Source organism: Bos grunniens, chromosome 25, assembly GCF_055505025.1.
Source record: "Bos grunniens cultivar Pamir isolate PY7600 chromosome 25, Bosgru_T2T1.0, whole genome shotgun sequence".
Taxonomy (NCBI): domain Eukaryota; kingdom Metazoa; phylum Chordata; class Mammalia; order Artiodactyla; family Bovidae; genus Bos; species Bos grunniens.
The window spans coordinates 14833671-14849324 of record NC_141189.1 but is presented as its reverse complement, the minus strand read 5'-3'; the positions used below and the strand labels follow the sequence as shown (position 1 = coordinate 14849324).

Here is a 15654-nt window from a genome sequence, read left to right as displayed (position 1 = left end):
CAGATGTTCTCAGGGTGATTATAATTCCAATTAGGATCTGAGGAGGGGACTGCAGTTTCCCCTACTGGGTATTTACCACTTGACATGTGAAGCCCCGTTGCATATCTTAGGGCTTCCTTTAAAACCCAAGTATGCTCAGGAGCAAATAAAGTTTGACTAAATATGACCATGATGTCCTTCCACGTCAAGTTGAAAGTCAAGGTAATGTGTTGGAATGGACCTATATATTTGCCTGCGTCATTTGTATAGCTTCCCATGTCTTGTTTGATCTGTCTTAGTTCTAAGAGGGAGAAGGGCTTATGGACCCGGGTTGGTCCAAATTCTCCTCCAGTTTCAACTAAAGGACATACTCGAGCTGGCTTCTGTGGAGGGGGTGCTCCCAGATACAGGGGCACGTTTGGATACAAGGAAAGAGCACCAGGCAACTCGGGAGCTGTGGGAGGTGACCCTTCATGGGGGGGTTCCTTCGCTTGGTTGTCTGTGCCTAACATCATTTGCCTAGTGGGCTCACTTTTAGGGCATACAACAATCCCATACTTAAGACAGAGTTCCTTCATATCTCTCAGTCGGAAGAAAATTTGGACATAGGGGATCTCTGTCCATTTCCCTTGTCTTTTGCATAATAATTCTAGCTGCAGGATGGTATTGTAATTTAAACTCCCATCCTCTGGCCAGTGTTCCTTGTCCCCCAGAGGATACTGTGGCCACGCAATGGCACAAAAGAATTTTAAGTGACTTCTCCTTAGAGTTAGAGGATCAGCTCTAACAGCTTCCAGTCATCAAGGATGCATCTCAAGGGTGTCTGTTGGGAAGTGGATTGGTTATTTGCAACCTGAAAGACAGTCATTACAGAGAGGAAAAGAAAGAGAAAAAACTAATAGGCTTCCTTCAATTTCCATGGGTGGACTTCCTTAGGGGTGAGTCTTTTTGAGACTTATCCTACCCAGTATTGTTGTAACCTGAGAGCCAGGCAAGGGTTAGGGTGCAGATCCAGGCAAGCTGAGGCATGACAGCCTCCTGGAGGTGCAGGTGGGACTCCCGAGAATTGGGTCCCTGGGCGGGTCAAGGCATGACGACCTCCTGGGACCCCTGGACTGGCGGGTCCCTGAGCAAGTTGTGGCTTGACAGCCTTTCAGGTACCAGATCCCTAGGCAGATCGAGGCATGTCTACCTCCTGAGACTCCCAGACTGGAGTTGGGTGTCCCCAAGGTCTCTAGCGTGACCAGTGCTGGGTAGGATTAAGGGGTTGTAATTTTAACTCATTGTCAGTTTGTTCATCGCAGATGGGAATAGATATCATGATGTGAAGCAATCCAAGCCTGTGCCCTGAGACCGGGAACCTGGTGAAACAGTCATAAGCTCTATGTTCTTACTGCTCTAAGGGAATGTAAGTCACTGATTTCCTCCCCTAGTCCCCCATAAGAGCAGGTTAGGGTGTCTCCAATGGTAAACATTTCATTGTCATAGACCCACTTGAGATAATAACGGAAATAATGACAAAGGAGTGGGTTATTTAGCTCTGTTGTTGTAGCCATGCGTTCCGGGAAACAAACTCACTCAGAAGGACAATGCAGATAGTGGAGTGCAGTTTATTACACCAGCGGGCCCAAGGCAGAGTCTCCTCTTAGCCAAGGACCCACCAGCATTTGTGAAAATCTTTTATACCCTACGTGTACGTGTCTGAACCCACCACTCCAAATTCCTTGAGACTTACATAAACCAAGGAAAATACAATCCCAATAACCCCATCATTCACGTGCTATGTGCTCATGTGCTCAAACAGTCAAGCAATTAGCCAATAATCAATAAACCCGAGGTTACACTCCGATAGATACAGAAAAATTTATGGCCTGTCTGGAGGAAGGGGTGATTAGTGTATGTTTTCTCTTAGGCAATGAGTAACCTAGATACGATCTTCAAGGTTCCCCTGTCTGGAGGGGGTCTTATCCTTCCTTCTGTTGTTGTTTTCATAGGGACTAAACACAGAGTTCAGAGTCCATTGGAAAGGTGGCCGAGCATGGTCAGCATGAACAGGCCTAAGATGGAGTCCAGGCCCTATGAATTCCTTCTTCACTGTTAGGGGCATTAAAGTATTTTAATAATAGGCTGGGTGGAGCAATGTTGCCTACAAGGGGGCAGGGTCCTGGTTGTAGGAGTTAATAATTGGCTTAAGAACAAATTGGTAAGAGGCAACAGACCAGATGTTCTATAAAAGTGGAATGGAGATTTGATCCTGGGGTATGTTTGTAACTTTAGGAGAAGGGTGGTAAGGGTTTGGGCCCAAACAGCCTGCAGGGCTTAACTCCCAAAGTGGCAAATATTATCCTTGGAAGCCCAGTTGCCTTTGAAGGGAGGCCAACAGATGGACTTCTAGCAGGCACTGTGTGCCTCTCACCTGCCCTGCCGGGTTCACTGAGAGATGCTGGTGCTGCACATGTTGTAGGAAACACTCTTTGGCCCAATAGCCCACCTATTGGAAGATGAAGGCCTGAATATCTAGAGGGGCTGGCTATTATACAGTATTTCCCTCCCAAGAGCCAGCTATTTTCTGGTTGTCCCTCCGGAAGACTGCAGAGGCAACATTGTGGGCCTGGATGGGGATCAGGAAAAGAGCATGAAACAGGAGGGAAGGGTGCAGGGCACAACTTTTGAAAGAATGACATAGTGCAAGGGCATAACATAAACTGATTAAAATCAGTTGGGTCCAAGATGATAAGTCAAATTGAACTAAACCTTAATCCCCAGTCTGTAAACTAAATGACACCCAGAGGTGGCAGGACAGCCCCAGGACACCATCAGAAGAAGAGTGGGTGGTTCCCCAATGGTTGGGATGATCCTCCCACTCATTAGCATATGAATTCACCCAGCTCCCAAAACCTAGCCCAGCCACATTGCATGGCCTAAGCCCTTGCACTCTGCAATGGCCCACACCCTGCAGGGTGTACTTCTCTCTGAATCCTAACAAATCCACCTATCACCTACTGCTGTGTCTCTAACTGAATTTTTGCAATCAGTCATCAGAGCCTGAGCTTCATTAGGTCCTGAAGCCAGGCATCATGGGTTTTGGCTGGGCTTCCTCCAAGGAAAAATGAAATCTTAAAGCTTTGTATAGATTAAAAAAATAAATCCTTGTGCTCCATCCCCTAAATTCAAATCACCTCCCTAGTACACCAGTTCTAGAGTATCTGACTGTTGAATTCTCATTTAAAAATAGGAAAGAATATTGTATCTGAATAAAACCTTTATATTTCAGTATATACATTGTCCATATTTGATTATTGGGTTAGACTGGAATAGTAGAATAATTTGTTTCCCTTTGTAAAATAGTTACATATTGTTATCTGCAATTTTATATCAGTATTATGAAGAGCACCCTTCAGCATTCAAGTGTTGCCATCATGTAAAATGTTAACTAAAGAAAGGCTGCTTATTATTTCAGTCTCATCGCTACTTCCTGGACAACCTGATATTCCCTGGAGATTATCCAACCTCCCTTTGAGGTTAGGCACAACCTTGTTTGATACGTAAGTGCTCAGCTCCCAGCTGCAAATGGGGTGGTTGCATCTAGCTTATTAGAATTAATATGACTCACAGAGTTGGAAGAGATCTGACATTATCCTTTATGCAAAATCATAATGAAATACTTCAAAGTTTGTGTAAGTTTGATTTAAAATGTTAAAAGGATCAATATCCTGAGCAGTATTTATAGTTACTTTTAGAATGTTGAACAGTGCATGTGTGCCTGTTCTTTTTGTTTGGTTGGGTTTTTGTGCCAGTTGTTTTTAAAAAAACAAAATATTGAAGAATTGCATTTACAGACAAGTTCAGATCAGATCAGATCAGATTAGTCGCTCAGTCGTGTCCGACTCTTTGCGACCCCATGAATCGCAGCATGCCAGGCCTCCCTGTCCAACACCAACTCCCGGAGTTCACTCAGACTCACGTCCATCAAGTCAGCGATGCCATCCAGCCATCTCATCCTCTGTCGTCCCCTTATCCTCCTGCCCCCAGTCCCTCCCAGCATCAGAGTCTTTCCCAATGAGTCAACTCTTTGCATGAGGTGGCCAAAGTAGTGGAGTTTCAGCTTTAGCATCATTCCTTCCAAAGAAATCCCAGGGCTGATCTCCTTCACAATGGACTGGTTGGATCTCCTTGCAGTCCAAGGGACTCTCCCAGCCGTCACCTGACAGCCTGCCTCTGGGGTACATGTGGGGGCGGGGGCACATTTAAGGCCCCACACTGGGTTTGTGCCCTGGGTGGCGGAGGGTGGTCTCATCTGTTCCCCTGGATCCTCAGCCTTCCCCACTCTGCCCGCTTCCCTCATCCTGCACTTGTGTGTGAGGGTGTGCCGGAATTGGCCAAGCCCCCAACCCCTCCACTTGTCTCCCTGTATCTGCAGTGGGTGAATGGGGTCCATGTGATCGAGCACGAGGGGGGCCATCTCCCCTTTGAGGCTGACAGGAGGCCCCTGTCTTCCTGCTGCATAACCATCGCCATCAATAACACGCTGTCCCCCCACACCCTGCCGCCTGGGACCATCCTCTACAAGACGGACCCCTCCATGTGAGCAGCACCTAGCCCAGCCCTCGCCCCCGCCCCCACTCCCCACCCTGCCCAGACGTCTTCCCACCAGGGGACAGGGTGGCTTCAGCAGAGGTGAGGCCCTGGCTCTTGGAGGCCAGGGAGACATGTGAGTTGAGATCGAAGGATTCAGGACAAGGCCACTGTCCCCTTGCTCTGTCCTAGGTACCCCAAGGGTTACTTTGTCCAGAACACAAAGTTTGACTTCTTCAACTACGCGGGACTGCATCGGGCCGTGCTCCTCTACACCACGCCTACCACCTACATCGATGACATTACTGTCACCACTGACGTGGACCAAGACATTGGTGAGGCTCCTGCCAGGATCTGCCCTCAGCCAGGCCCAGAGTGGCTTGGTTCCCTGTTTGGAAAGATCCCCTTGGAGACGGGCTCTCCCATCCACCTCCTCAAGGTGCTCTCACCTGTAGGACCGCAGGCCACATGCCCCCCTCTTCTCTCTCATCTGATCTCTCGTCTCCTGTAGGGCTGGTGAATTACCAGATCATCGTCCAGGGCAGTGACCACTTCCAAGTGGACGTGTCTCTTCTGGATGAGGAAGGCAAAGTCGTGGCCAAGGGGGCAGGGGCCGAGGGCCAGCTGCAGGTGCCCAGTGCCCACCTCTGGTGGCCGTACCTGATGCACGAGCACCCTGCCTACCTGTACTCGTTGGAGGTAATGGTGGTGAGCATTGGGCTGGGGGAGGCCATTTGCCCCCATCCAGCAGCCCTAGCTTCAGCAGGCCTGGTCCCCTCAGCTTCCTGGTCTGTTGGATTGAAGAGTCCCCAGCCTGATTTTTTCAGCCATTGGTAGGGAGGCCGAGTTGGAAGAGAAGCCCCGCGGCAGTGTGGGCAAAAGTTTCTTCTTGCTCACGGCAGATATAATTTCTGCCTCTCTCCACCTGCAGACCCAGAGGTGGGCTGCGGTGATTTGCCAGGGGCTGTCCTGCGAAGCTCAGGCTGCGTGGGGCTCAGGCCGGTCAGGCTGCCTCATGCCCAGTGCTCGATTTCGCAGGTGAAGCTGATGGCTCAGACGGCCGTGGGGCCCGTGTCTGACTTCTACACCCTCCCGGTGGGGATCCGCACCGTGGCCGTCACCGAGAGCCAGTTCCTCATCAATGGGAAACCATTCTATTTCCGAGGGGTCAACAAGCATGAGGATGCAGACGTGAGTAGGGGCTCCTGGGTCCCTGTTTCTTGCCATCCCCTTCCCTGCAGCCCCTGGAGTGGCTGAGGGCAGCTCAGAGCAAAGCGCCCCAAACCACTGCCTGTGCTTGGCCTGGATAGCGGGCTGATGGGGTGACTCCGGCGGGCCCGGCTCTTGGAGGAAACGTGTCTGGGATGGAGTCGAGGGCAGGGGCTCATCCGTCTCTGCTGTCCTCCAGATCCGAGGGAAGGGCTTTGACTGGCCGCTGCTGGTGAAGGACTTCAACCTGCTTCGCTGGCTGGGCGCCAACGCCTTCCGCACCAGCCACTACCCCTACGCAGAGGAGGTGCTGCAGCTCTGTGACCGCTACGGGATCATGGTCATCGACGAGAGCCCTGGTGTGGGCATCGTGCTGGCGTGAGTGCCCGCTGCCTGCACTGGGCGACACCCCCAGTTCAGCAGCCTGTGCGTGCATGCTGTCGCTCAGTCATGTCTGACTCTGGGACCCTATGGACTGTAGCCCATCAGACTCCTCTATCTGTGGGATTCTCCAGGCCAGAATACCAGAGTGGGTTGCCATTTTCCTTCTTCAGGGGATCTTCCCGACCCAAGGATCGAACTTGTGTTTCCTACGTTGGGAGGCGGGTTGTTTACCACTGAGTCATCAGGGAAGCCCAGAGTTTCTACTAGAGGGAAAGAAAATCAGACTGACCTGTTCCCTCTCCTCCCCTGGCCTGCAGCGAGAGCTTCAGCAACGTGTCTCTGCAACACCACCTGGAGGTGATGGAGGAAATGATCCGCAGGGACAAGAATCACCCGGCCGTTGTAATGTGGTCCTTAGCCAATGAGCCCGCTTCCTTCCTGAAACCGGCTGGTTACTACTTCAAGTGAGTGCTCCTGCCTTGCCTGGTCCGGGTCCCCGTTGAGACCGCAGCCTGCTGGCCCAGCTCAGCCTTGCCTGGCAGCCACGGGAGAGTGTCAGTGGGCCCTGCAGTGGGTGTGGGCTGCTTCCAGCCCAGGTGCATCCATCCCTGGTCAATTTAGGGGACAAGATACTCACCCACCCAGATTATGATTTCAGACAAGTGTCTCCTTGTCACACCTGAAATGAAATGCAGAGTTAACCTACCTGCTGCTGCTGCTGCTGCGTCGCTTCAGTCGTGTCCGACTCTGTGCGACCCCATAGACAGCAGCCCACTAGGCTCCTCTGTCCCTGGGATTCCTCAGGCAAGAACATCGAGTGGGTTGCCATTTCCTTCTCCAATGCATGAAAGTGAAAAGTGAAAGTGAAGTCGCTCAGTCGTGTCCGACTCCTAGCGACCCCATGGACTGCAGCCTACCAGGCTGCTCCGTCCATGGGATTTTCCAGGCAAGACTACTGGAGTGGGGAGCCTACCTGCTGCTACATAAAACTTCAAATTAAAGAAAAAAGATAGTGACGTGGCCTGACTGACATAAGGAAGAGACATTTGTCAAAGAATACATAAATCTGTGACCTGACTCTCCAGAAGGGCCATTGAATGGGTCAGGCGCTTGCACCTTCTGGGAAACTCTCTGAAAACAGAGCTACAGAAGCTGATACCAGCTGGAAAGCATAGCCAGCGACTGTGGTGCCGCAAGCAGCATTTCCCTCTGTTCTGCTCTTTTCTGAGGCACTGAGCCATGGCCAACAGAGCTCCAGTCAAAACCAAGCCCTGCTGTTATTGTTTAGTCCTTAAGTCGTGTCCGACTCTTTGCGACCTCATGGGCTGTAGCCCACCAGGCTCCTCTGTCCTTGGGATTTCCCAGGCAAGAATACTGGAGTGGGTTGCCATTTCCTTCTCCAGGGGATCTTCCTGACCCAGGGATCAACCTGCATCTTCCGCTTAGCAGGCGGCTTCTTTACCACTAAGCCACCTGTGTCTTCCCTTGATTTTTATGCTGTCCCCATTCCTGGGAAATATAGTACATGTTAGAACTGCACAAAACCACTTTGCAATGCTTTTGAGTTCACCTGTAAAGGGGATTTAAGCTTTATAAAGCTGACTTACCTAGGCATATAATTATAAACAGATTTTCAAAGACGTGCATATTCTGACTATTCTAAAGTTACGTTGTTAGACAGGACCAGGTCACCTGAAGTTCATTGTCCGTTCACTGCATACCAGTATCTTCCCCCACACCCCAGGCATTGTCCTAGGCAGAAACCTCACAGAGGGGCCATCTCCCAAAAGTGGGCCAGCCTCCTGGCGTGTTCCTTGGTTTCTTCTCTTTCTTGCCATCCTGCAATTTTAGCGTAGCCGGGCATGGAGAATGATTTCACTTACTGCGGAGGCAGCAGAGGCCATGGAAATACTCCCTAGGAGACACTGCCTGCATCCCCCTGTCCTGGATGGAGGCTCTGAGTAGTGGACCTTCCTGGGCAAAGACGAGCTCTGGACACACAGCTGGAGGTCGGGTTGGGCAAAAAGTTCGTTTGGGTTTTTTCATAACATTGTTCAAAAACTCGAATGAACTTTCTGGCCAAGCCAATACATGTATTTAAGTCTCTAGTGAGTGCCCAGTGCACAGCTTGCCTCCCAGGACACGTTCCCTAGTGATGTGTTACATTAATACTCATCCTAACCTGCACAACATCCTAGTTTTGTCGGAGATGAGGAAACTTGCTTTTGGCAGCGCCAGCTCAAAGATCTCAGCTGTGCCTCTCCTCTCTTGAGGATGGCCCCCTTTGGAGGACGGGTAGGGGGCTAAGATCTGGGGAGGGAGGAAGAGAGAATGATGTCAGGGAACATGATGTCTCAAGGAGCACGTTTGCTTACCTGAAATGCCCTAGAAGGCAGGGAGGAGAGCCGTGTCTTGGGGATGTTCTGTCTGGGAAGATGGGAAGGAGAGGATTCAGGAGGGGAACCTGAGGCCCTCCCCATACTGACGGCACCGTGTCTTCTGCCCTCCGTGGACAGGACGCTGATTGCCCACACTAAAGCCCTGGACCCCTCCCGGCCCGTGACCTTTGTGACCAACACCAACTATGAAGCAGACCTGGGGGTGAGCCTGGGGGTCTCTGCACATCTTCCTTCTGCCTGTCCTCTTGTCCTGCCCTGATGCTTGCTGACAGGAGCTGCTGGGAGGGACCACGAACAGCCAGTCTGATCATTTCCATAGATGGTCTTTGGGTTAAAGAGAGCTGCCAGGGAGTGATTTGCCAGGCAGTGTAGCTTCTTGACACTAAGGAGGTCAGGCATAGGGAAGTCGAATTCCTTCTCAGTTCATTCTCAATTCATCGATCTCTGCACTTTGATTTAATTTTATGCCCCCAAGTTTAATATGCTCAGAAAGGGGCAGAGGTTTAAGGGAGCTTAAAGTCATCATTGACTTGTGTTTCTCCAACTTGGCTGATCATTGGAGCCACAAAGGGAAGCTTTTTGAAAGTACAGAGGTCCGGATTTTGTGATTCTGATTTATAATGTCCAGGATAGGAATCGGAGTTTCTAAAAAACTCCTCAGTGATTCCAGGCATCAATCAGCTTTGGGAACCACTGCTGAGATTCAGTGTCAGGGGGACTGAAAATTGAAGGGAGAGGCTCACCCAGCAGGTTGGACCCCACGGCTCCTCTCACGGTCCCTGGGCACAGCAGCCCCTCAGAAACTGTGTTGAGTTGTTGCGCAAAAGCTGTAAAACAGGAGCAAGAAGATGCCTCACTAGGGAACTGAGGCCAGTACTAAGAAGCGCTCCAGAAAGCGAAATGCTCTCGAGAAAGAGCGGATAAGAAAGCACTGTGTTCAAGTGTAAGTGTGAGCACTGTCGTTTTCACGTGGACCCGACGGTTTGCAGCCCTAGTGATCCGGGGCCATCCCTTCAAAGGAACATGACTGTGGTGGAACACCAGCGGGGCACAGGCGACCTGGGCGTCTCATAGTCTCAGTGGCATCCCTTCCTGCTCTAGTGGGCAGGGGAGCCTGTGCTGGTTCCCCCAGAAGGTTGCCAGGCTCACCCGCTGGGATGTGTGAGCTGTGGTGACGTGCCCACACAGAGGTACCGCTTCCCAGCGGCATCTTTCCGTCCCAAGCTCAGAAGGGTGCTGCAGCCCCCTGGGAGAGATGGACCGTGTGGGTCCCAGTGCAGACTCTGCAGGCGAGTGTGGGTTCAGGTGAGCTTTGCGGTCCACCGAGCAGCACATTGCTCAGATTCACGGCGGTGCTGCCCCCAACCCGGGCTGCCCTCCCAGGAGGGAACTGTCCAGTCTCTTCAGGGCCCATGACAGTAGCTCAGAAAGGGGACTTGGGAGGCTCTGTGAGGAGAAAAACTGCCTCCGGCCCTCAGTTGGTCCAAGAGGATGACTAGTGACAGGAGCACCACCTAGGGTTGAAGGAAGTCCAGTCTGAATGGGCTCCCTGGGCCGGCGTGCCTGGGGCCAGCTCTCTCATCGCCCTCCCGCGTGCCTGGGGCCAGCTCTGCCTCTCATCGCCCTCCCCAGAGCCCAGCTGCAGCCAGGTCAGGGGTGCCGGCCCAGAACGAGAGGCTTGCTCCCTTCACTCGCTCCATTCAGGTCCCTTCTGACTATTATTTCCTACACGTGCGCATCTAACGCACTTTCCGCACTCACTCCTTACTTCCTCTGCCAGAAGCACCCCGAGTGTGAGTCCTCCACTCTCCTGGTTGGTGGACTCTCCCCATGCTCTTGCAGGCGCCGTACGTGGACATCATCTGTGTGAACAGTTACTACTCCTGGTACCACGACTATGGGCACATGGAGGTGATTCAGCTGCAGTTGGCAACCCAGTTCGAGAACTTGTATAAGGCCTACCAGAAGCCGATGATTCAGAGCGAGTACGGAGCAGATGCCATTGAAGGGTTTCACGAGGTAAGTGCATCGAAGATGGGAGTTATTTTTTCCCTCTCTCGGACAGTGATGTCAGTCATCACGGCCCCAGACTAGAGATCTGCCTCTTTCCCCGTCCCTCCCTTGTCCTGGCCACCTCCCACAGCTAACCAGGCTTTCCCTAAGCCGCCTCTCCACACGGCCGGCCCGGACTCAGCCTCTGTTCCATGTGCGTGGTCCTCAGATAGTCTCCCACAAGCTGCCCAAGTGGTCCCTGGAACAAGTCCAAGCCTTGTCCTGTCCCTGGCTTTCCCTGACCCCACAGGATGAAGCCGTAATCTGTGCTCAGGGCTGTCCGCGTCCTCTGCCCTCTCCCAGGCCTTCAGTCCCGGATCCTGGTCTGTTCTGTTTGGTGGCTCCTGTGCTGGCCTGGCCTCTTCCTTCTGCCCAGGAAGCCCTTCTTAGCTCCATAACCCCAGCTGATGGAACTTGACTCAGCGGTCATGCTTCAGCTCAGGTGTCCACTCTATGGGGAGGAGGACCCCACCTAGCTGGGCAGAGGAACACCGTGAGCTGTCATGCTCTCTTTCGTTCTCTCCTTGACCAGACCGGGGGCTCCAGGAGGGAGATTAAATTGTGTTTCTCTTGGCTTCCTAAGCACTCCACAGTGGTATCTGCAGTGCGTCTTGTATAATAATGTTTTAATCCTCGTTGGGAAGGAGGACCAAAGCCAACAGGGGTTGGTTCTCTTGTAAGATGACTGCAGTGCTGCATCCTCGTGCGTCAAAGACCCAGCACCCCCCACAAATTCCCATGAGATGAAAACGCAGACCTTAAGCTCTAAGAACACCTCAAAGATCATTATATCTTAGCACATGACAGACGTGAGCTCTTCTCCGGAGGCTGAGTCCATAGATGTGGCCTCTGCTTTTCCCCTCCTCGCCTGACAGGTCTCAGCTTCAGTGAAGCTTTCTGTGGCCCCCGCCTCCGTCTGCGCCCCCTACTAACCTCCTCCTACCCGCCCCCCACACACTACATGCTCCCAATTCACCCTTGTTACACTTCGAGCTTGTGTCTTGCCAGATTGTAAAGCCCATGAGGACAGGGACCCTATCTTTCTAGTTTGTTACTTTGTCCCTAATGCCTGGCATATAAGCAGATGCTAAATAATGATTTGTTGAATAGTCAATGGGCTAAACAGCAGCTCCTTACCTAGATGAGATACAGGGGAATTGGCGTGAAGTTAAAGCTGAGTCACGCCAGTTCTCAAATTATGCATTGGCAGCTACTTCAGCCTTGGGTTTTAAATTTATTATCCAGAGACGTACTTTTATTCCTAGTGTAGTTCAGTTGTAAGACTGCAGTGGGGAATAGAGGTGGAAAAAAGTAAAGCAAATATTAAATTCTCTTTAATGGGAATTCCCTAGTTGTCCAGTGGCTAGAACTTGCACTTTCACTGCTGAGGGTCCAGGTTCAATTCCTGGTTGAGGAACTAGGATTCCACCAGCCGCTTAGTATGGCCAAAAAAAAATATATATATATATATATATATATATATATATATATATATATATATATATATATCCTGTTTATTAATAAAGCAGTTACTAATTAAGGGTTTTTTTTTTAATCCTTTTTTTTTTTTTTAACCCTGGGTTATATCACACACTAGCTTGGCCCTCCACCAGTATCAGCAAGTCCTGCAGGCACTGTAGCCCACCACAAGGACAGATATTTTGGTCATCATCAGATGGATCTTTGTCTAAGTTTGCAGTTTTGCTGGTTGTGACTCCTAACCTCTCTCTCTGCCTTGAATTCCAGGATCCACCACTGATGTTCAGTGAAGAGTACCAGAAAGGCCTGCTCCAGCAGTATCATGTGATTCTGGACCAAAAACGCAAAGAATATGTGGTTGGCGAGCTCATCTGGAATTTTGCCGATTTCATGACTAACCAGTGTAAGTGGCATTTGGGTGCATGGGATGTATCCCTTCTCATTGTTTCTGGTGGGCGTGTTAGTTCAGGACATTTGGTTCTAAGAACCCTGGAAACAAGCAGGGGAAGGCTGATATCATCAAAGCAGGCTACACAGAGGATTTCCTAGGATAAAGTCAGTTGTGTTGAGCAAGCAGCTGATTACTTGTGTGCTGCAAGTAATGCAAATCATTTTCTGAAGTAAATGGGAGAGGCATCCGTCTCAAGGCAGAGGTGGCCAGCTCTCCTCTGTGTTTCACAACAGTGTGAGAAAAAAGTGGATCTTGAATTGGATTTACTGGGATACACTCGTGATTCTAGGGTAAGGTACAAAGCCTGAGAAACCTAAGACATTTCAGTCTGTTTTATATGATTTGCAGGTTCACCAAATACAGATAAGTATCATCAAATGGTTTTGAATGTAGGAGTGTTTAAAAGCTTTCAGAGTGAACATGGTCTGTACTTTCTCAAGTGAGAACAATGAGAAACTTCCAAATGAACGTTTCCTGTATCTTTTTACCCCTCTAGGTTACTAGCTTCTTGATATATTGTAAATTGAGGAGAGCAAGCTGGGGAAGGTAGGGAAGAACTGATAACAGTGGGAACTACCTTTTATTACTTTTGGGCAAAGACAAGTTTTTGGAAGGTTAAAGTTCAGTTAAAAATCAGAATGGGGGGGAGTGCTTCCTGGTGGTCCAGTGGTTAAGACTGCACTCCCAATTCAGGGAGCATGGGTTTGAACCCTGGTCAGAGAACTAAGATTCCTCATGCCACGCAGCATGGCCAAAAAAAAGATAAAAAAGAAAGAAAATCAGAATGGTAAGAGTGAAAGAGGAAAAAGAAAGAGAACACAAGCCTTCACTATGAATTGAACTGAACTGAAGCAGTCACTCATCTCACACGCTAGTAAAGTAATGCTCAAAATTCTCCAAGCCAGGCGTCAGCAATACGTGAACCGTGAACTTCCAGTTGTTCAAGCTGGTTTTAGAAAAAGCAGAGGAACCAGAGATCAAATTGCCAACATCCATTGGATCATCAAAAAAGCAAGAGAGTTACAGAAAAACATCTATTTCTGCTTTATATGCCAATGCCTTTGACTGTGTGGATCACAATAAACTGTGGAAAATTCTTCAAGAGATGGGAATACCAGACCACCTGATCTGCCTCTTGAGAAATCTGTATGCAGGTCAGGAAGCAATGGTTAGAACTGGACATGGAACAACAGACTGGTTCCAAATAGGAAAAGGAGTACGTCAAGGCTGTATATTGTCACCCTGCTTATTTAACTTATATGCAGAGTACATGATGAGAAACGCTGGGCTGGAAGAAGCACAAGCTGGAATCAAGATTGCCGGGAGAAATATCAATAAGCTCAGATATGCAGATGACACCACCCTTATGGCAGAAAGTGAAGAGGAACTAAAAAGCCTCTTGATGAAGGTGAAAGAGGAAAGTGAAAAAGTTGGCTTAAAGCTCAACATTCAGAAAAGGAAGATCATGGCATCTGGTCCCATCACTTCATGGGAAATAGATGGGGAAACAGTGGAAACAGTGTCAGACTTTATTTTGGGGGGTCCAAAATCACTGCAGATGGTGACTGCAGCCATGAAATTAAAAGACGCTTACTCCTTGGAAGGAAAGTTATGACCAACCTAGATAGCATATTGATGCTTTTGAACTGTGGTGTTGGAGAAGACTTGAGAGTTCCTTGGACTGCAAGGAGATCCAACCAGTCCATTGTGAAGGAGATCAGCCCTGGGATTTCTTTGGAAGGACTGATACTAAAGCTGAAACTCCAGTACTTTGGCCACCTCATGTGAAGTGCTGACTCATTGGAAAAGACTCTGATGCTGGGAGGGATTGGGGGCAGGAGGAGAAGGGGACGACAGAGGATGAGATGGCTGGATGGCATCACTGACTCGATGGACGAGAGTCTGAGTGAACTCCGGGAGTTGGTGATGGACAGGGAGGCCTGGCGTGCTGCGATTCATGGGGTTGCAAAGAGTGGGACACGACTGAGTGACTGAACTGAACTGAACTGAACTGAAGCAGTCACTCCTCACTACCCCCCTCCCCTAGCCTCTGGCAACCACTAGCCTACTTTCTGTCTCTATGGATCTGTCTGTCCTGAAATTCTCATTTGGATGTGATCTTTGGTGTCTGGCATTTTTCACTTAGCATAATTATTCAAGCCTCATCTGTATTGTAGCATGTATTAGCACTTCATTCCTTTGTATGGATATACCATGTTTTGAGTATTGAGTTGTTTTTACCTTTTGGCTATTGTGAATGGTGCTGTTGTAAACAAGTACTTGTACTTGCTTGAATACCTGTTTTCAAATATTTGGGGTATATACCTAGGAATGGAATTGCTGAATCATATGGTAATTCCATGTTTCACATTTTTTAACTTTTTTTAAAATTTATTTTAATTGGAGGCTAATTACAATATTGTGGTGGTTTTTGCCATACAGTCACATGAATCAGCCATGGGTGTACATATGTTCCCCATCCTGAACCCTTCCCCCCACCTCCCTCCCCATCCCATCCCTCAGGGTCATCCCAGTGCATCAGCCCTGAGCACCCTGTCTCATGCGTCGTACCTGGACTGGCGATCTGTTTCACATATGATAATATACATGTTTCAATGCTATTCTCTCAAATCATCCCACCCTTGCCTTCTCCCACAGAGTCCAAAAAACTGTTCTTTACATCTGTGTCTCTTTTGCTGCCTCACATATAGGGTCATCGTTACTATCTTTCTAAATTCTATATATACGTGTTAATATACTGTATTGGTGTTTTTCTTTCTGACTTACTTCACTCTGTATAATAGGCTCTGGTTTCATCCACCTCATTAGAACTGATTCAAATGCATTCTTTTTAATAGCTGAGTAATATTCCATTGTGTATATGTACCACAGCTTTCTGATCCATTCGTCTGCTGATGGACAACTAGGTTGCTTCCATGTCCTGGCTATCGTAACATGTTTCACTTTTTGAGGAACTAACAAATTGTTTTCCTCAGTGACTGCAGCTTTTTATCCACCAGCAGTAAACAAGGGTTCCCAAATCTCCACATCCTCACCAACATGTGTTAATTTCTTATTTTAAAAAAAGTTACAGCCATGGAATCTTTAAAAAATATAATTTATTTT

The 15654-nt window shown here is 49.2% G+C and overlaps 1 protein-coding gene across 1 annotated transcript in view; it reads left to right on the top strand.

Annotated features, from left to right (window-relative positions):
* The first annotated feature begins 171 nt into the window (after window positions 1-171).
* The window catches only part of LOC147345051 (beta-glucuronidase-like), a 26494-nt gene continuing 11011 nt past the window's right edge, over window positions 172-15654 (top strand). Inside the window, exons 1-10 of the mRNA XM_086375594.1 lie at window positions 172-201; window positions 4400-4563; window positions 4747-4889; window positions 5066-5253; window positions 5593-5745; window positions 5963-6141; window positions 6465-6611; window positions 8664-8748; window positions 10389-10565; window positions 12345-12480. Coding sequence (XP_086231720.1) covers window positions 172-201; window positions 4400-4563; window positions 4747-4889; window positions 5066-5253; window positions 5593-5745; window positions 5963-6141; window positions 6465-6611; window positions 8664-8748; window positions 10389-10565; window positions 12345-12480 — 1402 coding nt within the window. The remainder of the gene's footprint in view (window positions 202-4399; window positions 4564-4746; window positions 4890-5065; window positions 5254-5592; window positions 5746-5962; window positions 6142-6464; window positions 6612-8663; window positions 8749-10388; window positions 10566-12344; window positions 12481-15654) is intronic.